The 26,773-nt window shown below is 38.2% G+C and overlaps 1 protein-coding gene across 16 annotated transcripts in view; it reads right to left on the bottom strand.

The window, feature by feature from the left end:
* The window catches only part of LMO7 (LIM domain 7), a 202,566-nt gene that overhangs the window by 116,071 nt on the left and 59,722 nt on the right, over positions 1–26,773 (bottom strand). For all 16 annotated transcript variants that reach the window (XM_082701234.1, XM_082701224.1, XM_082701226.1 and 13 more), the window contains one exon: positions 12,940–13,010. In XM_082701234.1, the coding sequence (XP_082557360.1) occupies positions 12,940–13,010 (71 nt within the window). The remainder of the gene's footprint in view (positions 1–12,939; positions 13,011–26,773) is intronic.

Raw genomic sequence — 26,773 nt, 5'->3', positions numbered from 1 at the left:
CAATAAAAGGCAAACAACCAAGAAAACAAGTTAAGTAACAGAGTTAAAAGAACATCACTGGGGGCACCTGGATGGCTTAGTCTTTAAGTATCTGCCTTCGGCTCAGGTCATGATCTCGGGGTCCTGGGATTGAATCTACAATCAGACTCTCTACTCAGCAGGAAGTCCGCTTCCCCCTTCTCTCTCTGCCTACTTGTAATCTCTCTCTCTATCTGTCAAATAAATAAATAAAATCTTTAAAAAAAAAATCACCCCAAACAATGTTGAGTGTCCTCTCAGACCTTATAGAAACTGCTATACTCAAAGCCATGTCCCTAAAAATAGTTTCACATTTGTTAAAGGTAGAATTTTATTCTGTTCCAAGAGCCAGTTTAAGACTCTCTTTCATTATAATATAGTTCTCTTGGGTCTAAGAATTAATCATTTTCATTAATTTTTTTCTCATACTGATCTGAATTTTAAAAGGTAACTTCAAACCACATTATTTTTCCAGAGTTGTTTACTGAAGTATAGTTGACATATAATATTAGATTAGTTTCAGGTGTATAGCATAGTAGTTGGACATTTATATACATTATGAAATGATCATTATAAATCTAGTTACCATCTGTCATTATACAAAGTTTAATATATTGGCTATATTCCCTATGACTGTATAATATATGTGACTATATTCCCTGTCTTCCCTTTACACCTCCATGACTTACTTATTTTATTACCAGAGTTTGTACCTCTTAATCCCACTTGACCCGTTCTGCCTACCCACTCCCCTCTGCCAACTACCAATTTGTTCTCTGTACTTATGAGTCTATTTCTGTTTGTTTTGGTTTTTAGATCCCTACATGAAAATGAAATCATACAGTATTGCCTTTCTCCGTCCGACTTATTTCAATTAGCCTAATATTCCTTAGATCTATCCGTGGGTACAAAAGACAAATGTAATTTGCCAGATAGAAAGGATGCAGTAGAACTCATCCCAACAGCCCGCTAGTTCCTACTGGTAACTCATACAAATACGTGACTGATCACTTTGTTACCCTAACAGAATGACTGCCTAAAAATTAAATGTATCAAAACTCCCCCCAAAGGGGCACTGAACACCTTTAAGTTGCTGATGGATCTGCAAAGATATCTGTAAGTTCCTACATTCCAGAACATGAGAAAAGAAGCCACCTTTGAAGACTGTACCTTAGAGTACCATTCTTGGCTCTAAATCTAGTCATTGTGAACTCTGTGTTTTTTGTTGCTGTTCACTGAAACATTGCTAAGCCTTGGAGACATTTAATACTATAGTAATGCTTTTCTACTAATGCTAGCTTGGTTAATTAATTATTAGTCCCTGTCAGAAAACAGTAATTTAAAACAGTGATTTTCCTATTCAGTAAACTAGCTACAAAAAGCAATTCTTTATTCTGTAGACAGAGCTCCAAAAAGAAAGCAAATATAGGAGAGAGAACCAAACATTTTTAATTTACTGGTCTCCTCTTCACAATGGGCAACAGAAAAAAAAAAAAAAAATCTGACACTTGTGGAATGTCACTCCTTCAACATTCCAGAGATTTATATACACACTTGAATGTGCTAAAAATAAAGAAGACAAAAGTCTCAATTTAATAGCCTTCAGAATGTTGTTCAGCAGGATTTCAAAATTACAAAATGATGGCTTACAAAGATTTAGCCTGGTGAACAAAAGATGTTTTTTCTGTTTTCATAGGTTTTTCCACACAAAGATCTTTAGACAACTTAACATAAATAATAAAATTGCCCCCTCAACCAAGCATTTCCTAGAACTATTACTCTCTGATTCCTAATTTCTTATTTGTGCACTGAAAGCCATGTGAGAAGGAAGCCTTTCTCCCTTAATAGCTAAAAATTTGAGCAGTTTCTAAAAAATGACAGTTGCAAATTAATTCTAGTCGTTCCCTATTTACCACATATGCAATGCTTCTAAATAATTAGAAGCACTAATTAGAAACACTAATAACTGGAACATTACTTAATAGCAACATTATTCTAGCATAGTATAAATCAACTAATTCATGGAGTTGTTGACCACTAGCTTGGCAGTGACTTTCCTACAGTAACTTGGATCTTAAAATGTAATCTTCCAGGGCGCCTGGATGGCGTTAAGCGGTAAGCGGGTTAAGTGCCTGCCTTTGGCTCAGGTCATGATCCCAGGCTCCCTACTCTTTGGGGAGCCTGCTTCTCCCTCTCCCTCTGCCATGCCCCCCTGCTCTCGCACGCACTCTTTTTCTCTGGCTCTCAGTCTCTCAAATAAATAAATAAAATGTTTTTTAAAAATGTAATCTTTCAATGACATAAAAAGTTGGAGACTAAAATGAGCTGGGCCAACTTATCAAATGTGAGGAAAGTGTGGCATCGGTTGTCTTTACGGGAGGAAGAATGTGATAAATTCCTCCTCCACCCATTTGAGTCACTGATGACTTTAGGCAGATCTCTCAATTTACCTGCTTACTTCACTTATCATTTTTCTATTACAGTAATGGTAATACCAAGAGCATTAAAAAAAACACACACACACATACTTTCTGGAATGAATAATAACACAGTGTACACTCAATCGAGTCAGCGAAAGAAAGGGATTGAAGGAAGTAAAGGAACCAGCACAGATAAGTGATGTTTCCCCAAAAATGACTCGACTCCTCCTTCATCAAAACGTTCCACAGCTACTACCTAGAAGCAACATACACACAGCGGATTGGCTTCCTTCTCGACTCTGGAGCCTCCTAGTCCATGTACAAACACAGAAATAACCACAAGGCAAAAACAACCCCCTGCATAACACACAAAACTACCCTGTAAAAGTTGTGTCACTAGAGGAAAATGTTGTTTTACTTTGTCAAATGTTTAAATGGTAGCAGGTCTAAGCACTAGAGTGGGGAGAAAATGCCATATGGTTTTGGCAAATACTGAACATCCAATCAAATTACGAGTCATGAATAATTATCTTCACATACAATTGAAGGAAAACTTTTTAGGGTATTTCTTCTAGAGGAGAAAATGATTTCATAAAATTTAAGCTTCTGTGAAATTTAAGGATATCTTTAAAAAAAAAAATAGGGGCACAGTCTTACACCGAATAAAACACAAGTGCGACACAAGGGAGATATTACTCTCTTTTATAAATAGAACTTCTTTGCATAATAAGGGTTCTTCAATTACACATGTGGAATTCGTAAAGGGAACACTCACTTGAGGTCACTGGTTCTATTCAAGAATCATATAACATGATAACCTTCCAGAAGCCTCTGTGCACAAGGAAGTGGAGGCAGTGAAGGGACAATTTTATATGCCTGCAAACCCACCATTCTTCTAATCCTATGTATAATTATACTTTGATTTCTCCAAGCCTTCCCTCAGGCCATGGTATAAACCTAGTTATGTGCTTTGTTAGCACATCAGAGGTTTGCTCTTTTGGTAAGATTAAAACCAGAACGGAAAACACCTAGTCATTTGCTCTCCCTGTGGTAGACCACACGGGCAAAAGCCTGCAAACAAACCCTCTCCTTCAGCTCATTCCTGCATTCTTGTCTGCTTCCTTTCCTTCTTCTCTCCAAAACCTCCTGCCCACTTCCTCCAACGGAGCTGAGTTACATAACATGCTAGAAGGCTCTCTCTGTTCCAAAACCTTGTCACCAGTGAATGTCTCCTCACTTTAAATATAACTCAGAGGTGACACTCCAAGAAAACTGTACATGAAGTTCAGTGTAACATCTAGCTCAGTTATAAATGGTGTCAATGAGCATTAGAATTTGGTGCTTAGTCTTCAGAAACTAGTTCCAAACGCCACACTTCTTTTCCCCTTTATCGGAAAACTCTTCAGCAGGGACACCTTTCAATTCCCTATTTCCAAAGATCTTTTCCAAATGTCCTGGAGACCTGTGCTTCAAAGAGCACATCAGTACACGGAGAGTGAACTTTCTAATCTCTGAATAATTTGGTCAGTCAGTCACACATACATATTTCTATTATCTTTCTGCTGACTACGTTTTCTAAATACATATCCTCACGTTAGTCAAATCTTCCTATTGGTAATCACATTCGTTAAAGATATGATGAAGACAATTTATATTTCCTTACACATTAAAGAACAATGACTTTGGTTTTATCTGTTATTTAGCACATCTTTATCTGCCTGGTTTTCTTCTAGATGAAACTGTCCATAAACATTTGAATGCTTACTAAAGACGGAACACTGCACGAGTCACACAGTGACACTGCGAAGTACAAGGAAATTCTCTCATTCCAAACATCTCCTAGCACTTAGTAGTGTCTCTGGTATTGATTGTGTGCCTCAAATTATTTGCAAAACCTCGCCATCTGACTTGTAATACAGAAATTTTTCTGTGATTCAAAACCTCTAACTTCTTTATAGAAATTAATTTAGAAAAACGTTAACTTTTGTCTCACTCAAATGTGAGAAATCACTTTTAGCTGTTCCCAACAAGAACATCTCCCCTCTGTTAGGTTTCCTGTTAAGTCAAACCTTGATGTCATCTCTCCTAATAGGCAAGTGTTGACCAAGAGAATAAACTCTCTATCAGATATGTTAATTTGGACAAGTTATCTTAAGGAAATTCCTTACTAAGATTTTTCATTAATTACCTCCATTTAAACGCCTAGGTTACAATATCTCTAAAACAAAAACCACTCTGAGTAGTTAGTGATCACAGTTCCTTGAGTAAAGTAAAAAGTATATATAATCTAAAACGTTAAAGTTTGGGGTGCCTGGGTGGCTGAGTCAGGTATCCATCCAACTCTTGATTTCGGCTCAGATCATGATCTCAGGGTCGTGAGATGGAGCCCCATCCCACTCTGTGCTGGGTGTGGAGCCTGCTTACCAGGCTCACTTTCCCTCTCCCTCTGCCCCTACCCCCTTCCTAAAAATGGTTGTTTTTTTTTTTTTTTTAAAGTTTAAAAACATACAATATAAACATTTATATTCACCTTAATATTTTCAAATACTGGTAGTAACATGAATATTGATCTAAGCTGAATTTCTAGAATTCCTGTGGTTATTTTGAATCGTGCTGAATTAGAACAAAACACAAATAGTTAATAATAATCACTAAGATGGGAAAGCGTGCAAGAGCAACAAGTCACGATCAATACACCTGATAATTATGGTTTTATGATGCTAGGACCCTCTTATTTAGCCTCACTGTTAGGCCCGAAGCATCCTGAAACGAGCAAGCAAAGTCTGAGAGGTCTGAAGGCAGATGCCTCAGGACATTTCCCAATACCACATCAGCAGCAAAACACCTCTAGCATATGCTGTCCTGCCTTGCTGTTTACTATTAAGTAACATCTCTACAGTCCTCTCCACCCCTTCATGCAAAGGAGAGTGATATGTTGTTCTCTTATAGGTGGACTTGGTTGCACTCCAATTTCCCACCACTGTGAAAAGGCTTCCGAGGCGGGTCTGTATGCGTATCGTCATCCCTGCTCCTTACAGTTTCCTATACACTGTTTCTAGAAATAAAATCATCAGCGTCAAGCTCTTGCTCCTTGTCTGGGAAGGAATCTGGCAATGCGAATCCATTTACTTTTGCACCAGCGGGCAGGACTCCTGTGCCCGCCTAGCGGTGGGCTAGACCCGCTGCGCGGTCCCTCTGCGCCTGCGCCCTGCACTGCACGCTCTTGCACAGAGCGGCCGCCTCCCTAAGCGCTGCTCTCCGGGAATGTACAAGATCCCACCGATTTTATCACATTAGAGATACTTAAGTTGTTTTTTATATTTTCCACGGTGAAGAAGCTTTATACATATTTCCCCATTTAATAGCCTTTTTTTTTAAATAGATTCCCAAAAGGGATGATTATTGGAAAAGTCCTATAATATTTATGGTAAGTTAATATATGTTTATATTAATTAATTAACTTGCATACAATTACATGATGGGTATTGTCACACGGTTTTACAGAGCTTTACCAGCTTATATTCAATTGGTCATTTTGAGTCTATACCATTTTGCCATTATATGCCATCATGTGGTAACATATCAAATTATTTACCACCTTCAATTAAAAAATAGTATCTGGATTTCTCATAATTATTTCTTACAAAGGATAGGTGAAGATTTTACTGCTTATTTCCAGTAGTATTTCTTTATTTGCAAAGTCTTTGGTCATATCCTTTGCTCATTTGTCTCCCGAGGTTTTCAAATATGTTTCTCAGAAGCTTATTTGAAACTAGATAATGTTCAAGTCATTTTGTTTAATGTATTTTTCTCAGAATGTTGTCAGAATATCTGTTTATGTATAGATTTAAATCTTTTTCTTTTTTTCCTTCTCCTTCAAAGCTTAGAATTTTAAACTGCCTCCACAGATTTTAACTCTTCAATTTTATTTTTTTTAGCTTTATATTATCTTAACCTAGGCTATTTGGTGGGCCTATAAATTCATTCTTAGCCAATTATTTATCCCAATACAATGAACTGAGTGATTTCTCTCTTCTGCATGTTTTCATATCTCCTTTATTACAAATTCCTACACCTAAGAATGTATTTTGGACATTATTCCTGTATTTATATGTACATTAATAAAGCAGTCCATAATTTTTAATTACTGTACTTTTTCATGTTTGTCATGTGTTCTAATGTTGGGACAAGCTCATCTCATAGAAATTCTTATTTTTAGAATTTTTTCTATTCTAACCTGCTTATTCTTCCATGTGAATGTTAAAATAATACTTATAAAGAGAAGCCTGTCTAGATTTAATATGAGTATTGGATTAAAATTGTAAATTAATTGACCTCTATTACCCTATTAGAAATATAGCATTTAACTTCATTTCTTAAATTCTATAGCTTACCATTACATTTGTGACACGCAAAATAAAAGTCTCACACATTTCTCTAAAGAAAGCAGTGTTTTAAACCTTGTCACTATGGCTTTTAATCCCTTGGATCTCATCTAATTTTCTGACTGTTGATTGTTAGTACATAAAAAATTCTAGAGATTAAATCTCTCATATAAGGCAATTACTCTACTTTTAACCAATGTGATACCATTATGTATTTGTTCTTTTTACAATATTCCTTTATTTAACTTACTTCTCAAGACACTGACTAGAATCACCAGACTTTCACAGCCAACACAATGTTTTCCATGTACCTACCTGAACCCCTTCATTACACAGAAACTGACTTCAGTAATAACTTCTTGCTGATCAACAAAATTGCTCATATCTCATACATCTATCATACACATTACTTTCTTTTATTTTTAGAAGACTATAATTCTCATTTCTGTCTCAGAGGCCCTATCACTGAAATGCTCTATGTTCTCTTCTTAGTGATTTATATTTAGGGCAGGAAAGCCCTATAGATGGTACACGCAGGTTTATGAAACAGGACTGAAGCCACCATACAAAAAACCTGCAAAATTTGCAATGAGTCTGTACAATGTGACTATTTAACAGAAGTGAACTTTTTTTTTTTTTTAAAGATTTTATTTATTTATTTGTCAGAGAGAGAGTGAGTGAGAGCGAGCACAGGCAGACAGAGTGGAAGGAAGAGTCAGAGGGAGAAGCAGGCTCCCTGCAGAGCAAGGAGCCCGATGTGGGACTCGATCCCAGGACGCTGGGATCATGACCCGAGCCGAAAGCAGCTGCCCAACCAACTGAGCCACCCAGGCGTCCCCAGAAGTGAACTTTTAAATTAATATTTGCTAAGCTAGTCTTCAACTTAATTATTTTTAAATGACATTTTGTTGTATGTAGTTATCAAATTACAAGAAAAAAAAATGATTTTGAATCTTAAAAACGGAACATACACTGGCAACCACAAAATGCTAACATGAAGAGAAACAAGTTTAAAATTTTAAAATTGCCCTTATGAACCTCAACACTTATCTTCCTTTGCCAACTACTGGGTTATCAAATAATATAGAAACTTCAAAGTTCAATACTTCAAGTGAAAAAAAAAAATTCTTTTAAGATTTTATTTATTTATTTATTTATTTATTTATTTGAGAGAGAGAGAAAGAGGAAGCACGGGTAAGAGTAGGGGAGGGACAGAGAGGGAGGGAGAGAATCCCAGACAGACTCTGCTGAGCCTGGTGCCCAAAAACCATGAGATCATGACCTTAGCTGAAACCAAAAGTAGAATGCTCAACAGACTGAGCCACCCAGGCACCCCAGAAATATCACTTTTGTTACTTATACCGCAAGTGGCTACAATGTGGATGGGAGCAATGGATAGTGTTGGTGTGCTAGACAGACGTATGGGAACAAGTGCCCTCCTCAGGAAATTCTAAACCAGAAAGAACTCTAAGAAAAATGTCTTCATTAAAGAAGGCCCTCTGGGGGACCCCTGAGTGGCTCAGTGGCTTAAGCATCTGCCTCAGCTCAGGTCATAATCCCAGGGTCCTGGGATTAAGTCCTGCATCAGGCTCCCTGCTTAGTGGGGAGCCTGCTTCTCTCTCTGCCTGCTACTCCCCCTGCTTGTGTTCACACACGCACTCTCTCTCTCTCTCTGTGACAAATAAATAAATAAAATCTTTAAAAAAAAGAAGAAGAAGAAGAAGAAGGCAGCTCTCTGGGCTTCACATGGAAATAAGCAAAAAAGCCCAAGGGCCCACTGGTATCACTGCCATTCAATGTGTCAAAGTCTCCAACTCTAACAAGACTGGTATCTCTTGCATGATTGAGAAATAACAAAGTTCTTTACTTTGTCCTATGTCTTAAAAAACTCACCTGATGATCCCGTAGAAAATTAACAGGAATTCTTTTTAGTAACTTTTCTCCTTCTATTGAGTGCAACTTTAACCAAACATGTTTTTTTCATGTAGACCGTGTAGTGGTCAATGGCATAATAAATTAAAACAGGATTTCTCAAACCAACAGGTGATTCACTCTTGATTCACTCTTTCCAAGCTGTGAGCCATGGTGAAGAAGTAACAGTGTGAGAAGAGTTTTCTCAGTAATTTGGGCCAAGTTCAAAGAGAGAAACTTCTGAGATGTGGCTCACGTGCAAACTTCTGCGGCATGGCTGGCTGTCAAGGGATAGAGCAAAGACTGGCAACATTCCAGGGATGGGTAGTATAGACTGACTACTCAGAGACACACCCAATACATTTAATCTTCAAATGTATCTTCTTACTTCATAAGGTGAATAAAGAATGTTTTCGTTTTAGTATTTCTAAGATTGCTATCATAAGATGAGTAACTGAAATTACTAACTCCTATCACTAGCTAGATAGATATGCCTCAACTAAATAAGTTTAGAGAAGAGAAATCTGCTAGAACCACAGAGTGAGAGAGGCTTGGATATTTAGGTAGTACAGCTAATCTCATTTTTTAAAAACGTACATAGTGAGGCCCTCACAAACACTAACAAACACTGTAGACAAGGGACAGGGGACTGATTAATGAATACTATCAATGATTAACAAGGGGCTGAAGTCACCTTATATAGACTCTTGTCAATCCGTTCACTAATTGGAAAAAAAAAAAAAAACAAATTAGATGTTGTTCCCATCTTTACTGTTTAGGAAAGCCAAGAGAGATTACCTAAGGTATACAGTAAAAGAATTACTGTAACAGACTTCAGCCAGCGGAGTAATCTTTAGCCCTCAACTCAATTAGATCTCACAGTCAATCAAACTAAATGATACTAAAATGATTAACAGAAGATACTAACTTCAATAGTCAGTCAGATTAAAAGACAATTAAGGCCCATTATCTTCATTGCACGGGTATGTATCTTGTCTAAAACCTCAGTGTGGAGTTTATACCCAATTTAGACTATCTGAAATGTCAGAACTCTGCCAGCTGGGTGGAAGCTATAATAAGCTCCCTTCCTCTAACTCTTGACTGATATTTCGGAGAGGCAGCTCATAAAGGATAAACTACGGCTCTGCTGAAATTAGATAAAATAATAAGAAAACTCTTTAATGATGATAATGAACCAGGATGCCTAGAGATTGTTAACAGGCAATAGCAGACTCTGTATTTCACAAGAATCCATTTCCCTGGCCATGAACCAAGCAGAAGTCAGCTTTTTCCTGTAAGAAAATGAATTCAGAGTTTTAAAATATCCTAATCATACTTCAGCTAAAGCTTGAGACCTCTTATGGGTAAAATATTCTCAAAGACAGATGGTCTACTATATCTACCATGAATTTAGGAGACAGGACGTACTACCAGACTCTGAAGGGCGGATTGTGCTTTCCTTGGGGGCATTAGAACTCAGGCGGAGGAAAGGGACCAAACGGTGACGCCTGATTCATTGTTCACAGGCCACCCAGCTAGGCTTTCTTCACTACAGATTTATAGAGAACAGAGTTACCTAGGTTTTTTCCCCTCAACATTATAACTTTTATTAATATGCTTTATTACCCATGGGGCACCTGGGTGGCTCAGAGAGTTAAGCCTCTGCCTTCGGCTCAGGTCCTCTCAGAGTCCTGGGATCGAGCCCCGCATCGGGCTCTCTGCTTGCCAGGGAGCCTGCTTCCCCCTCTCTCTCTGCCTGCCTGCTGTGATCTCTCTCTCTCTCTCTCTGTCAAATAAACAGGTAGAATCTTTAAAAAAAAAAAATGCTTTATTGACCAGTGGCTATACACAATGTGATTCACAATTAAGAGAAGGATTTTTTCTTTTAATACAAACATCACGGAGGGCTTTGATGCCCCTCAATAAACTACAATTGCCGATTACCACAGCTTAATACTTATGCTACTTTGGGAAAACATTCATTTAAAGAATACTGGATACCAAACATATTGATTAGACTTAATCTGATAATGCACAAACCCCCCCACTGGTATTATTCAAGCTAGGAAACAATCTAAGAATGAATGAGCTTTAGGAAGTCGTCAATTAAAATGACTTTTTTTTTAAACCAATATTATCTCTTAACAGGCGTCCAAATCTTAGCTGAGAAGGTAGAACTTATGTACTTCATCTAACAGTATTGCTTGTTAGTTTTTCCTCAACTCTGAACATCTTCCCTGGTAACAATAAGCACTTCCTCTCTGACTGGGTTTGGTTTTTACAAATCACCTCAAGTCATTCAGAGACCAGGCTGGTGCAAAAATTGCATTTAAAAAAACAAAAAACTAAGTAGTCACACAAATATGTTTAATGATCTTGTTATGGAGGCAAAGACTCAAAAAAGGGGTCCTTAAAAATGACTTAAGTGGTAGCTCATCATTGGCAGTATGTACCCACAAAGTGACTTCTCTGAAAAGATCTCCTGTTTGGGCTCTATGCTCTCACATGTCTACCAACAACTCAGCGCTTCACAGGCACACTTCTTAGCTAAGGCTTATCCTGACTTGTGAAGCTTACAGAGGAGAAAGTTATTTCACTGCAAACATCTACATAGTCCATACTCATAGCTCTGAGATCACATGCATCTTTCTACCCATCATTCCCCCCTCCATCTTCTGAACACATTAGAACACATTTAAATCCCATAGTTTTCAAATTAATAAAAAGTGACTTCCTAACATTGACCAGTTAGACTGTCCACATGGTCTACTAGAATTAGTTTAAAGATATTTGGCAATGGCACTTCTAAATATACATCATAAGAGGACAAGAAACACCTCTTAAATTTTACTTGAGGCCCTTCTTCAGATGCCTGTTCTGCTATGTACTAGGTAAAACCACATGAGATTGACTTTTCTGTAGGTCATGGAGGGTTGAATATCAGTAATTCATATGGTTCCATTTACTAACCTTGCTCTAAGACAAAAAAGTTTGAATATCAACCAATAGATCTAATGAGATAGAGGTTGTTATCTACATGGCCATCTTTCCAGCAACAACTTACATTTATGCAAAGACTATATATATGTGTGTGCGTGTGTGTGTGTATACACACACGCACACACATATACATATAAAATGGAATTTTGCAACCCGGTGAGTTAGGCAGACCAGGTATGCTGCTCTCCACTTCAGGGTTGAGAAAATAAGGGTCAGATGCTAAGTCAGTTGCTCAAATGTCCAAAAGTAATGGGGCAAAGAATCAAACCTAAGCTCTTTGACTCCACATCTTTGCTGAAACAACCTTCCTTTAAAAGGATAATCAAAATCATCTAAATACAAGCACATATACTCCCAACATTTACTTGTGGACAGATTCCATAAATACCTATGTGATAAGTGTCTAAATTAGAGCACTTAAGCCCTTTCAAAATTGTGGGTGCCTACTCATGAACATTCTTATAATTTATTTGCTCACTTCTGCAACCTACACCCTCACCTGGGATTTCATCTTTACATCCCACAGGCCAGCCTCCCCATCACCCAAAGGTCACATACCTGGCTAACTACACTTTGCCTCCTCTGGGGGACAAAACAGTGGGACTAGACAATGTAGGCTTCATACCATATCACTCATGCCACCAGCCTAGTTTACTTATGATAACCAAGCCCTGAGATATTATTTTCAATAATATCGTAATTGAATGAATGGCCCATAGGCCATTGACTCAAATTGATGGTGGCAGTGTAACGACTCCACTTAAAGCTTAAAAAAAAAAATTGTTACTGCCTAAATTTGTTTTATAAGCATCACTATTTACTGATGAAGGGAAAGTTTTATATTAATTTCTAATCCAGGCAATTCCATGTATTAGAAGATTCAGAGTAGGAGCTGGTGGGAGGTAATAAGGTTTCCTCCTCAACCACCCACCCCTACTGGCCCATCAAGCAATAACAGAATCTTTCTTGTTTACTAATTTAAAATAATATATATTTCACCAATGCTATCTTTAGATGCAGAGACTGATAACCCCTTCCTACTGCCTGGTACTGTAGGGGTATCAATTTGCAGAGATCAAATCTCACTTGTTACCAAGAAAACAGATCGGTGACTATGATGGCCATGGAGGGGGGGTGAAGACAACTCAGAACACACATACACACTTTTGCTTTTGAATTATTTTTTAACTACTTTAAATACTTACTCACACAACAGAACACCATTTTCTAGAGAAGCTCGAAAATCCTTTGTTTCAAAATTCTTCTCTGTTACTGCCTGAAAAACAAATTTAGGTGTTAATTTTCTTAGCCAGGGTTAATACACAAGTCAAATTTAGCATTAGATTAATTAATATGCAACTGTTATCCTTGAAGGATGTGCATATATCACCAAAAGTTGATTAAGGAAATTGATCTAGAAAATTACATGTGGTTCTATGTTACAGAGAGAGAGATTAACCATTTTAGTATGAACAAACATAAACAGGAAAAAAAGACCATGATGAGAGTTTTCTGTAATGGAACCATTTTACGGGTAATCAACAAAAGCTAGAAACTCCATTTCCAACATGTTTTCCATAAAATCCTATAGGCAATCTAGCCTACCAAGAGTAAATAAAATCAGATTAAGATATAAACATGAAATATCAATTATTCATGCCCATCATTAATTTCAATTCTATCCTTCAATTGCTGAAGTTTCATGACAAAGCTAAAAAGAAGAGGGCATGACTCTCCTTAAATGGATTCATAAAATAGCCCTGATTTGCATAATGAGCCATATTTATTGAAACATTCTAGAGAGGGGGCTATGACATCCTGACACAGAGAGACAAAAGACAGACACAGAAGACCCTGTGTACTTCAAACAGACAATTCCCCACTGAATGCTATGACATATGAACAGACCACCTATAGTTGTTACCACAATGTTCCTTAGCAAAGCCACTGGAAACATATGTACAGATCCTGTCTCTTAAGAGTGGAGTAGCTGGGAGGATAGAGGGTCTTAGAGAGGAGAGATTACCAGAGAAAATGGAAGCCTCATTAGGAGAAAGCTGTTCCAAGAACAACCCCTGCCACTTGCTCCACATGCCACTTTGGGAAGAAACACCATATTGGAAAGCTGGGGATTTGGGGGAAGTCTCTGATCTTAACCCTAAGTAGCTACAAGTCTCCTGTTGTCATAACTCACCACCGCTAGATTTTCAGCCCACCTACAATCCCTAGTTATGCCTTCTGCATCTTTTCCATGGTGCCCAATATCGCTATAGCTAGGCATATTGTCTGTTAACTAACAAAACAGCAGTTATTTTGTAGAACAGAAGTTAATTTCTCATTAGCTGGTTGTGTAAATGTGGACAGAAGTCTGGGCCAGGAGGTAACAAATTCAAACACAAGAAGTAGGAGATCCCTTCCTCTATACAGCATTAATCTAAAGAAAGGCTACAATGCCCCATGAATTAAATATTGGCTGAGTGTCTCTGTTACAGGCACTTACCTGGATATTGGGTGGAGAGCTGAAGAAAATAAATGCAGGAAGCTCTTTCTCAAGGACTTCATAGCCACATAAGTAAGACACAAAGCTCGAAAATGCAATAAAATATATCCAAACAGAGTGGTACATTCCTTTGGGGAAAACTTTGAGTGGCTCATGGATTATCTCACATAACCAGATGCTCATGGTTTGTGCAGCACTAAACTCTCTTGAGTTTTCCCCCAAATGGATCCAAAATAAACTCAAGATAAGCACTGTGCGGCGCCTGGGTGGCTCAGTCAGTTAAGCATCTGACTCTTGATTTCAGCTCAGGTCATAATCTCAAGAGTCCTGAAACTGAGCCCCGTGTCAGGCTCTGCACTAAGTGGGGAGTCTGCTTGGGGATTCTCTCTCTCCTTCTGCCTGCCCACCCCACTCACATGGTCTCTCTCAAAAATAAATAAATGTTAAAAAAAAAAAAAAATTGACCTCAACAAGTGAAAACACAGTAACTTCTCATTTATCTGAGAACTCCTATCCAAAGCCAAAAAGGCATGAAAAATTCCCAGGAACATCCAAAACATATGTCAAAGTCCATTTTCTCTAGTCATAGGACAGCCCCCTCAAAGCTTCCGATACTTAATTATCCACCACTGACACAATCTGGTGATTTAAGTTCCCACATAAACCTTGATTAGAAGCAGCGAGTTAGAGGAAAGAAGGATTGTACCTACTGACACATGGATAGCAGTGAAGAGTGACAGTCCATGGCCCTATATGGGGACAATCAAGAGGGCAGGGCAGCAAATGGCAAAATGGAAAGAGAAAGGGTTCACATCAGACAAAGTATATTCATATCCCACTTTCACTACGTAAGAGCTGTGTGATCTTAAGCAAGTGAAATAATCTCTCTGAACCAGTCTACTCATCTGAAACAAGCGAAGTATCACCTATTATTAGCTTGCAATTGCCAACATGCTATGCAATCAAATACCTGAGGGTAGCTAACAGCTGTAAAGTTTAACCTCATTACAAGCACTGACCTTCAGGTTAGCACTCTGACATCACACTCTGATAATTAACCCTCAAAGGAACACTTCTGCACCATAGATAAAGCCAAGTTACATTCCAAATATTAAATAGAAATAATGAAATATACAGAGATATTCAGAAAACCCAAGTATCCAAAATGGTTTATTTCCCCAAAAAGACTATAGAAAGGCAAAAATCATGGTCCATGGATTTTGGACCACCCCCATCCAGATGTCAAAATATTAACATGCTCCTGTGTATGTATTATATATGTAATATATATATATTACACTCTTGTATATAATACATATATGTTAATTATGTATTATATACAAGAGTATATTTTTATTTAGATTTATTGAGATTTAGATTTTTAATTTAGATTTTGTATCATTTTAATTTTATCATTATTTAGATTAATATATATGTATTATATATTATATATATAATATATATATGCTCATAATACATATATATTAATCTAAATAATGATAAAATTAAAATGATACAAAATCTAAATAATGATATAAAACCAGACTCCATCTATACTGTATTTATAAAGAAGACAGAATATATAAGCTAGGGGCGCCTGGGTGGCTCAGTGGGTTAAGCCGCTGCCTTCAGCTCAGGTCATGATCTCAGGGTCCTGGAATCGAGTCCCGCATCGGGCTCTCTGCTCAGCAGGGAGCCTGCTTCCCTCTCTCTCTCTGCCTGCCTCTCTGTCTACTTGTGATCTCTCTCTGTCAAATAAATAAATAAAATTAAAAAAAAAAAGAAAGAATATATAAGCTAAACAAAGATTTTTAAATAATAGTACATATTTTAAGGACATGGGAATCTGGCAAACTGTACATTACTGAAGGTATTACAAAACGATAACATTTTCCAGAATGCAATTTGTGATATGTATTTAAAGTCTTAAATTTGCATACTCTGAAGCACACCAAGGCAGATCCAGGAATTTACACTAATAAATTATACTAATTTATAGTAAGACAATAGGACAAGAATGCAAAAAGACATGATGCCAGAATTGTCTCCCAGCATTATGTCTCCTGAATGCCCAACAAGAAACTGGTTAAATTATGATATAACCATAAAGCCGAAAACTACATGAAATTTAAACGTAGATCATCAAAGTGTTTATTTACTTGTAAAGAGTATTTAATGCAGGGGTGCCTGGGTGGCTCAGTCAGTTAAGTATCTGTCTCTGGTTCAGGTCATGATCCCAGGGTCCTGGGATCAAGCCCCGCTTCAGGCTCCCTGCTCAGCGGGAAGCCTGCTTCTCCCTTTCCCTCTGCCACTCCCCCCTGCCGCTCCCCCTGCTTGTGCTATCTCACTCTCTTGCTCTCTCCAATAAATAAATAAAATCTTTTTTTAAAAAAAGAATACTTAATGTATTAATTATAAAGTAATTTATGGAATACATGAAGTATACTAATTATTATAACTCTATAGTAGGTGTTATATAAATAAATACGGAATATATTACCAGTAATTGTTTCTAAGTGGTGGAATTATACCTTACCTAAATATATTTTTGCTTATAATCTGTAACAACCACAGGTGTTTCTTGTGCAATAGATATACAAATTAATTAACGTCTTAAAAAATTCAAAAAGGCCAGACCATTATATTTAAGTCAATTTCCTATATCTCCACATTTAAAGGATAAAGGAAACTTTCATGCTCATAATTTTTCTCATTATCTATGAAATCCATATAACCCTTGAATTTCATAATCCCTAATTATCCCCTTTTGCTAGTGAGAGGATTGAGGCTCAGAAGGTTTAACTTTCCAGAAAGTTACAGAACCATCCATATGCAACCGACACCAAAAACCTACAGAATTTTACAAGTACCCAGTAAGAGAGGGTCCTAACTACATCACACACTAAATGTTCCTAAACTAAAAAAGTTAAGCAGTCTTCAATCTGTACGTAGATTTTTAAAAATCTGAATTAGTATATTAGACCATGCACTGTGTCCTCCAAAATAATCCTCCACTTTGGGTATAAAAAGTAAAAAGTATCCTCCTATACTTTTGGGTATAAAAAGTAACTTGGTAAATTAAAAATGTTCCATTAACTTTTTTACAATGTTCCTGGATTAAAAAAAAAAAATCTGTGTCTTAATACATAGTGGTTGTGTGTGTGTGTGTGTGTGTGAGAGAGAGAGAGAGCGCGCGCAAATATGGCACTCAAAACATTAATAAAATGAAAAATTAACTGGACATTTTCCCTGGACATTTTCATACACAAAATACTCATACTGTATATGCTAGCTAACTCAATCTCCGTAACTCAAAATATCTGAATATCATAAAGTAAAAATTTTTAATTAGCAAATTATATATCCATGTGACAGTAAACTCAACTAAGACCCATCCTAAGGAACTAAAACAAAAAAGTTTTTCCTGGAGTTTTAAATCAAAAAAAAAAGGAAGCATAAATTAATTTATTTTTAAATACTTTTTTTATTTATTTGAGACAGAGAGAAAGAGCAAGTGGGGGGTGGGGCGGGGAGAGAATCTCAAACAGAATCCACACTGAACACAGGGCCCAAGCCAGAGCTCCATCTCACGACCCTGAGAAAAGGACCTGAACTAAACCAAGAGCTACCCAACTGCCCCCTAGAAAGCATAAATAGCAGAGATTTTTGATCCACAGTGGCTACCTGGGCCATGTTCATCAAGAAACCTACAATAGGCATTTACTATTGCCAGGTAAGGACAGGTCAGGCTCCCTGGCCCCTGCTAGTTCCTCCCTGTAACTCTGGAGACGCCAGCTTAACTTTTTAGTGTTCTGATCTGTGCATGGAGACATAAAGTCCCTATCTCACAGCGTTACTGAGAACTAAATGAGATAAAGTACGGGAGGCACTCAACATTTGCCTGACTCAGGAGGGAACTGACAAGTGTCAGCTAGCATAAGCAGTTGTTACTATCCATCTGCAGAATGTAGATAAAAAGTTTCATCTTATCAAAGAAAAATCTGTTTTACCAGACATAATATCCTTTAATTAAAGGAAGAAACTGATTTACAACATTATAAAAAATCCACGAGACTACTTTCTGTATACTGGAAAGTATAAAAATTATAGAGATCTGTAAAGGACCTCCAAATAGAGTGAAGGCAGTTTGTGGGGGAAAAAAATAAATAAGTCATACTTTTTTTTTTAATAAAGATTTTATTTATTTATTTATTTGACAGAGACATAGGAAGAGCGAGCACAAGTAGGCAGAGTGGCAGGCAGAGGGAGAGGGAGAAGTAGCTCTCCACTGAGCAGGCAGCCCGAAATGGGGCTCAACCCCAGGACCCTGGGATCACAACCTGAGCCAAAGGCAGCTGCTTAACCGACTGAGCCACCCAGGCATCCCAAATCATACTTTAAAATATAAACCCATCCTTAATGTAAGAAGAATTCAGTGTGCTGAAATTCCAGAATCTTGAAAGAACAAACTGCCTAGGAGTTCTAACAATTACTATTGCGTTCAATAATTCTGAACCTTACTCATTAGCAAGTTATTTGAGGTGTGATACGTTTTACGTAATGAGGCGTGATTCATAGGCACTAAATACATAAAGACTACGTGTTCCCCTCTTAAGTTATCAGAAGTCAACACAAACAAGAGCCATAATCACTGTGTAGTCAAACAGCCACACCTTGCCTTCTACAAAAACTTGGTTTTTCCCTCTTTTGTGCCCCTTTTCATATTTCCTTAATGCAGTTAAAGAAAACCATTACCTGAACTAACCTCAGAGGGACATCAGACAAAAAACCTGGGGCTGAATCCTGGACCCATTTCACTTGACACACTTTTGACAAACCACTGCTCAGTCCCCTAACTAAAAACAAAAACAGTATCAACAACAACAAAAAACAGGTATTTGCCCTATCTACTTCACAGTACAAATATGATATGTAAAAATATTTGACTCCTCTAAAAAACAAACAAAAATCAAATGCATGCTAAAGGCAAGGCTAGTGCTTCTTCCAGCCCTGTGTCCTGGGTGCTGATTTGCTCTGCTATTGGAAAGAAGCTAACAAGAGACAGGACCGAAGGTGAGGCTCTTGGGTGAGAAGCTTTCCCTGGATTAATGACTGTCTCTGAGCATATGAAGGGTGGGGCAGCAGGCCAACAGCATACTCCCCATTAAACTGCTGCCAAACCTGTCTTTCCACCTGCAGCATTCAGAGAAGCCCATGATAGGACGTTTTCCACGAGCATACTGTGAGGAGGAAAATTATCAGCCAAGTATACAGGCAATAAATGCAAGTTCAAAAATTCCAAAAAGCCATTTCTTTTGCTATGAAATGTATTATTTTAATAAACAAATGGGAGTTACCTTCATACCCTCGATTGCTTTGTTTATGGTTTTATTTTAATCCTCTGGCTGGATGAGACTTCCCACCAATATAAGCAACACGTTTCCTTAACGCTGCCTCTCTCCATTCCAATTCTGACCACATAATCCACATGACTTAAATCCCAAACATTCTGGGAACTTCTCAAAGACCACTTCATACCAGACTGGTTATCAGCAAAACACCCACTAGTGCAAGTCAGCAGACACTCATCTTGTTTAAAATTTTCAATTCCTTTTAAGCAGCCATGTAAAAGATGTTTAGAATCCAAAAAGCACTCTCGATCATATTTTTGTGTGAATCACAGCATAAAAACACAGTGCCCATTTGAGCTTGTTTTAAAAGACAGAAAGCGAAGTTTGCAACAAAAACTAGGCTGTGAGCTTCAACTGGTCTCACAACGGATTCCAAATTAAGTTACATTCAAACTGATCAACTGCTAGGTCATATTTAAGATACAGACATATGATCACCATCATGTCAATCATTTCAACCTAAGTAATGCAATAAACCCAACAAAACCCAAGAAATATTTACCACCAGAAGCCACTGTGGAACACAGGACCCACATCACAAAACAATTCACAAAAGATGGTTCTGCCTTAATTTTTCCATTCCAGGAGATGATGGAGTATTCACCTTTGAATGACAGGGTCCATACCGGGCGCTGTTTCCACAGCTGGAAGCCCTAGGCAGCACAAATCAAGGAGCTTCCATGCTTTTCATTAATCTCTAAAGCTGTCAAAGAATTAAAAAATACCTCTCTCTCCTTTCTTCAATTTAAATACATTTTGGGGGGGCGCCTGGGTGACTCAGTGGGTTAAGCCTCTGCCTTTGGCTCAGGTCATGATCTCAGGGTCCTGGGATCAAGCTCCCTATGGGGCTCTCTGCGGGGAGCCTGCTTCCTCCTCTCTCTCTCTCTCTCTCTCTGCCTGCCTCTCTGCCTACTTGTGGTCTCTGTCTGCCCAATAAATAAAATCTTTGAAAATAAATAAATAAATAAATAAATAAATAAGAAATACATACATACATACATTTCGGGGGCACCTGGGTGGGTTATTCAATTGATTTTGGCTCAGATCATGATTTCTGGGTCTGAATTGAGATTCAGACCTGATTGAGACCCACTTCAGGCTCCATGCTAGGTGTGGAGCCTACCTGGGATTCTTTTTCCCTCTCCCTCTGCCCCTCCCCCACATTTTTCTATCCCCAGCCCTCCCCCCAATTTTTTTTTCTTTTCTTTTTCTTTTTTTTTTTTTTAATTTTTATTTATTTACTTGACTGACAGAGATCACAAGTAGGCAGAGAGGCAGGCAGAGAGAGGAGGAAGCAGGCTCCCTGCCGAGCAGAGAGCCCGATGCGGGGCTCGATCCCAGGACCCTGGGATCATGACCTGAGCCGAAGGCAGAAGCCTTAACCCACTGAGCCACCCAGGCGCCCCTTTTTTTTTCATTTTTGAAGCAACCACTTTATGATCCCTGCAACTCCACAATACAGGTCCAATTTTTTACTCCATGAGTTGTCTCTATTATTATTTATGATACAGTAACTTTGACAGATCTTATTAGTCACACATGCCAAAAACATAAACACAAGGATAAGGCACACAGTCAAAAACATTAGGTGAAAACTAAACGCAATTTAAATAGAACAAATGTCTACTTCCTAGTTCCTTTCCTTGAGTAAAATTATTTAAAAGGTTATTCACAATGTTAGAGAAGCAGGTTCCCCCCAAAAGGATGGTCTCTGTTCTTTTTAAACTACCCTAGTACTGTGTCCCAAATAAAAAGGAACTTGGAGACAGAGAAGCTAAGCTGGGCAGCTCATACTCCTTCATTGTGTAACTAAGAGGATATTCTCCAGGCCTTGTCTTCTCCACTATGTATCAGGAACCCAGATTATGACTGCCAGCATTTATTCTGCTCACTTTGAGCACAGTCTCCCTTAATCCCACCATATGTGGTAGGGTCTCTTACCCCATATTTACATGAGGAACCTGAGTTACAGTATAGTTGCTTGAGATGAGGGGTAGATCAGTACTTAGCTTCCTATCTAACAGGCAGTGAGTATCAAGTGAGTGTGATGAAGTTCTAGAACCTAGGTGAGGTTCGGTGGGCTGAGGTCCGGAGCTGATGACCAAGAAAGAATTCTTCAGACATCTTTGGTGCAAAATGGTGGTTTATTAAAGCACGGGGACAGGACCCGTGGGCAGGAAGAGCTGCTGCCTCGGGGTGTGAGGGATGGCAGGTTATGTACCTTACGGTTGGGGGAAGGGAGATTTCAATGGAGTTTTCATATGCTAAAGAGGGCCTACAAGGTGCAGGGATGTCCAAGGCCTACCCGAGGGAGGCTTTGGGGAGACTTTTTGGTGGGATGTCACAATCCTGCTATCAATCGTCTTTGTTAATGAGATTTAGGACATTTGTAAGCCAAGGGAGACTCCTGTCTAGCAGGATTGTGAGCCCTGCAAGTTAACTATTTGCTTATTGTTCATGGCAGTCAGGGCTGCCTGAGGGATGCTACACATATGACTGAGAGGGGGGAGATGGAGAGGGGGTGCAAGGCGCCAGCTTTTGCTTTGTCTTCAGCCAGCCTCGTGCTCCCTCATCAAGAGGGTCTATCATAGCATGGAGTGAACTCTAGAACGTCATCAGGAACCTATGTCCTGGCCATCCCAGTCTTAACTGCATACTCTCAGGGACAAAATGGTCTTGCCCAACTTGTCAGTGGTTGAAATACTGCTTACACATACTATTCACTTATGCTAAATTTATTATTCTTTCCATGAATATTTATACTACGAGTATTTTAAGCAAAGAAGAACAAGACCAAAACAAACAAAGCAAAAAAACCTGATGGTTTTGTTTCAGGAATATGGGGCAGGGGGTGATGGGGGGTTTGCTTTAGAGGAAGTAACTGACTCAGTTCCTGAAATCACTTTATTCAAGTTGCATAAGAATGAACCCACTGTAGTTTGGTCAATAGTTTTAAGAACAAACACAAAGGCCCTTGGAAGCATGGGACTCTAATGATATAACCTTTCAAAAGGAAATATTCTTGGACAAAATGTTCAAAGTTGAGAGCTTGTTACCACTATGGATTTGTTACCTGAAATTTTTCCAGGCTAAACAATATCCTGAAATTTAACTTCCCCATTTAAACGAACATTCTTAATTTTATCTAGGATATAAGAAATTACCTAGTTATTCATTCATTCAAAACTCATGTAATGACAATTTCTATGCACGTACCTGACATGGTGCTTGGCACTAGGAATTTTAAAAGTGAGGTGAAGCAATTCTCGGAAATTCTTCTTTAAAAGCCTAACCCTGTTTTGCAATGTGTAGTCAAAATGGTATTTTAAGGCTGAGTATCTCTTTAAAATGTGGTTAACCCTCTGAATTACAGCATGTTCTTGGTTAAGTTATACTGTATAGTCAGCAAATAACATTGCTCCAAGCAACATAATTCCCAAGTCACTGGTCTCTCTGAAGATTTGGCATCATACAAAATAATATCCTGGAGTAAACCAGGACTGTTTTTGCCAATGTTAATATCACTTGATAGCAAATTCAAAGCCAGCTCCCAATAATAGTAATCCCAATAATAGTGGCAATCAGAATTGCCGAGATCCCTGAATTCTACATGGAATCCAAAAGTCTCATGATGGTCAAAAATCAAAACATTTTTTACTGCCCCCTTAAATTCACCTCCCACTTTGCCTCCTCTTGGGGAAGACTCCCAGGTCCTCACAAAGCTGGGAAGGGAAAGGAGCTAAATGTGAAGCTCCCAGCTGAATCCCCAGATAATTAAAAGCCAACTGTCTTTATAAACACTCAAAATTCTCACTCAATCATCATTAGGCCAAATGTCAGCAACACTCAGATTTAGGGGAGCAAAAAAAAAAAGAGTTTAAACATAACTTCTGCTCCAGAAGTGGTCACTTCCCTACACAGTTACCAATGTTTCGTGTATAATCCCAAATTACTTTGGCTAAAACACACTCATTTATAAGCCAAAACTGAACAAGAACTGGAAAGAACTAAATAAAACCAAGGAAAGAGGAAGATTCGCTCCAGGGCTGACAATGTCTATGGCACGTTTCATCTAGATACGAAATCCAAGAACCTATCAGCGGGTAGTTAAGTTCACCGAAAACACCACACACACTAATGTGCTCAGATTTTACAGACCGACTTTGTGTTCTGTTAACAATCACCAAAAACTACTTCTACAGGGTAAAGTATAAGGTACATTTTGTAAATACACATTCATACTCCAATTTAGGCTGTTGGCAACAATAGGAAAAAATGTTCCAAGGGGGAAAGAAATCTGCCAAAAGACTAACTAATCTACTGGATAAATTATTAGTTTTTTCTAGATCAAGGAGTTTTTAAATAACTAGCACATGACACACTCATGGATGTGAACATCCATTATCAGGATATTTTAAGTATAGTTCAAATGCTTAATATAATCATGGGTTCTCAAGAGTCAAGAGACATCCTTTTTTGCAGAAATGTCTCACACACATTAGCAAGTCTCAACAATTAGCTGCTTATCTCCCTGTGAATTACTAGGAGAGTCATCTCTCTGTGGGAAACATTCATTTGGGGAAACAGTGTGTCTATATTATAGGTGAGAATCACTACTTATTTTATATGAACTTCAAATTGATGGTTACACCCCCAGCACCAATGATAGGCTTTGTCTCCAGTGTATGTTTAGTATTAAGGAATGCAGCTGAGGTGACCACTAATGCAAGAGTTGCCTAAAGAATGCTTAATGGATTCCAGTTGCAAGCTAACAACATAGCCCTTCTGGTACCCACTTGTCAGCCTTCCTTCCATGGAACAATGAATTTCTAGGAAGCCAAGAGAGAGTTACAATATATTCCTAATCACATACCCAAGAGAAATACAAACATGCCCACACAAAAACTTGTATCTGAATGTTCACAGCAGTATGACTCAGATTAGCCAAAGCATGAAGACAACCCAAATGTCCATCAACTGATGAATGAATAAATAAAATATGGTAGAGTCATAAAAGGAAGAATCATTCGGCCATAAAATGGAATGAAGTACTTACTAATACATGATACAACATGGATGAACCTTGAAAATATATAGCTAAGGGAAGAGAGCCAGATACACGAAAATCACATATTGTGTGATTCCAGTTATGTGAAAAGTCCAGAAAAGGCAAATCCATAGAGACAGAAAGTAGAGTAGTGGTTGCCAGGGGTTAGGGGAAGAGAAGAATGGGGAGTGACTGCTAATGGGTATAAGGTTTCTTTTGGAATGACAAAAATGCTCTGAAATGAAACAGCAATGAGGGTTGCACAACTCTGTGAATATGCCAAAAACCAATGAGTTGTATACTTTAAAAGTGTGCATTGTATGGTATATGGATTCTATCTCAATAAATGTGTCCTTAAAAAACTCAAATTGTACCCCCAGAAATTTGTATTTTACTGCAATCTAATAAAGATGATTTTTTTCAAGAGACTTCACAAAAACCTTAGATGGTATCCATACTCCAAACCCAAAAGATGTTCAATAGGCACTAAGTCAAAAAAGTAATTTCTTTACTCTACATGCCTACCTCCCTTAAAAAGTTGTACATATTTCACAGGAATAGGATTAAGTTTCCAAAGTGGAATGTCCAGCCCCTCTACCTTACACACAGAAATATTTGAATATTAAATCAGGAGATTTCCTTTCCTATTTTTGTATCTATCTTTCCATTTTTTAATGTGTCACCTTTGAATTGTATATAAACAATTCCACAACCCTATGTTTTCTTACATGGATTTGTGACCTTTTTTGATAATTCATTTTACTTATATGGTTTCAAAGCGGAAAACACACTTAGGGTGTAAGAACGAGGACCACAGCTATGGACTTACACACTGCCACATTAACTCCTGTTGCAAGTCGATTACAGTCCCAACAACAGAATGGTTAGAAAATCAGTTTTCCTCAACTTGTAGGGGCAAAGTTTCCCTTACATTCTCTCTAAGGCTTTAACAGATCTCAACAAAGTTTCCAGTTTATTTATCTCCAAAGTAGATATGCTGATGGCTCCGCAACATAGCAATTATTAGTTTAAAACACCTTTAAGATTTTATTTATTTGAGGGGCACCTGGGTGGCTCAGTGGGTTGAAGCCTCTGCCTTCGGCTCAGGTCATGTTCCCAGGGTCCTGGGATTGAGCCCCGCATCAGGCTCTCTGCTCAGCAGGGAGTCTGCTTCCTCCTCTCTCTCTGCCTGCCTCTCTGCCTACTAGTGATTTCTGTCAAATAAATAAATAAAAATCTTTAAAAATAAATAAATAAATAAAAAGATTTTATTTATTTGAGAGAGAGCATGAGCATGAGTGGGGGGAGGGGCAGAGGGAGAGAGACAAGCAGACTCCCTACTGAACATAGAGCCTGACCTGGGGCTCAATCCCAGGACCCTGAGAAAATGACCTGAGCTGAGGTCAAATGCCTAACTGCCTAAGCCATCCAGGTGCCCCACTTTAAAACATCCTTGCCTGAGTAATAATTTTATTTCTCTGTATTTGAATCATTTGTTTCAAGGCTATAAAAATGGAAGCACTGAGAATATTTTTTTAACACTATTCTGGTACACTGAGACATAAAAGATTGGTATGTGTGTTCCCTCTTAGGGACACAAAGGGAAGACCCCACCCAAAAGAATAAATGAGACTGTTTTACTCAAAAAAAAAAAAAAAGAAAGAAAGAAAGAAAAGAAAAGAAAAAGAAAAAGAAAAAGAAAAGAAAGAAAGAAAAAAAATGCTGGTGACCTTAAGAATTCCACTTCAGGAAAACATCTTGAACTCCCTCTACCCCTGACTCCATACCTTTCACTCATGTCTACCCCTGCCTGCCTCCCCGCCTGCCGTTCTCAGCACTGTATGGCAAATGTGTATTCACATTCATGGTTCCCCTATTGGCCTAAGTTCCTAAAGGAGGTATTGCAGCCCACAGGCTGACTCCAACCTGTAGACATGTTTTGTTTGGGCCACACAACATGGAAATATGAAACAAAGTTCTAGAATGCTAGCTTCTAGAAACCTAACTTCTAGAAACCATCCAGGATGCCTGGGTGGCTCAGTGGGTTAAAGCCTCTGCCTTCAGCTCAGGTCATGATCCCA

The sequence above is a fragment of the Mustela nivalis genome, assembly GCF_964662115.1.
Source record: "Mustela nivalis genome assembly, chromosome: 15".
NCBI classification, from domain to species: Eukaryota; Metazoa; Chordata; class Mammalia; order Carnivora; family Mustelidae; genus Mustela; species Mustela nivalis.
The sequence above is the reverse complement of the archived record's forward strand: the minus strand, read 5'-3'. Positions and strand labels throughout refer to the sequence as shown.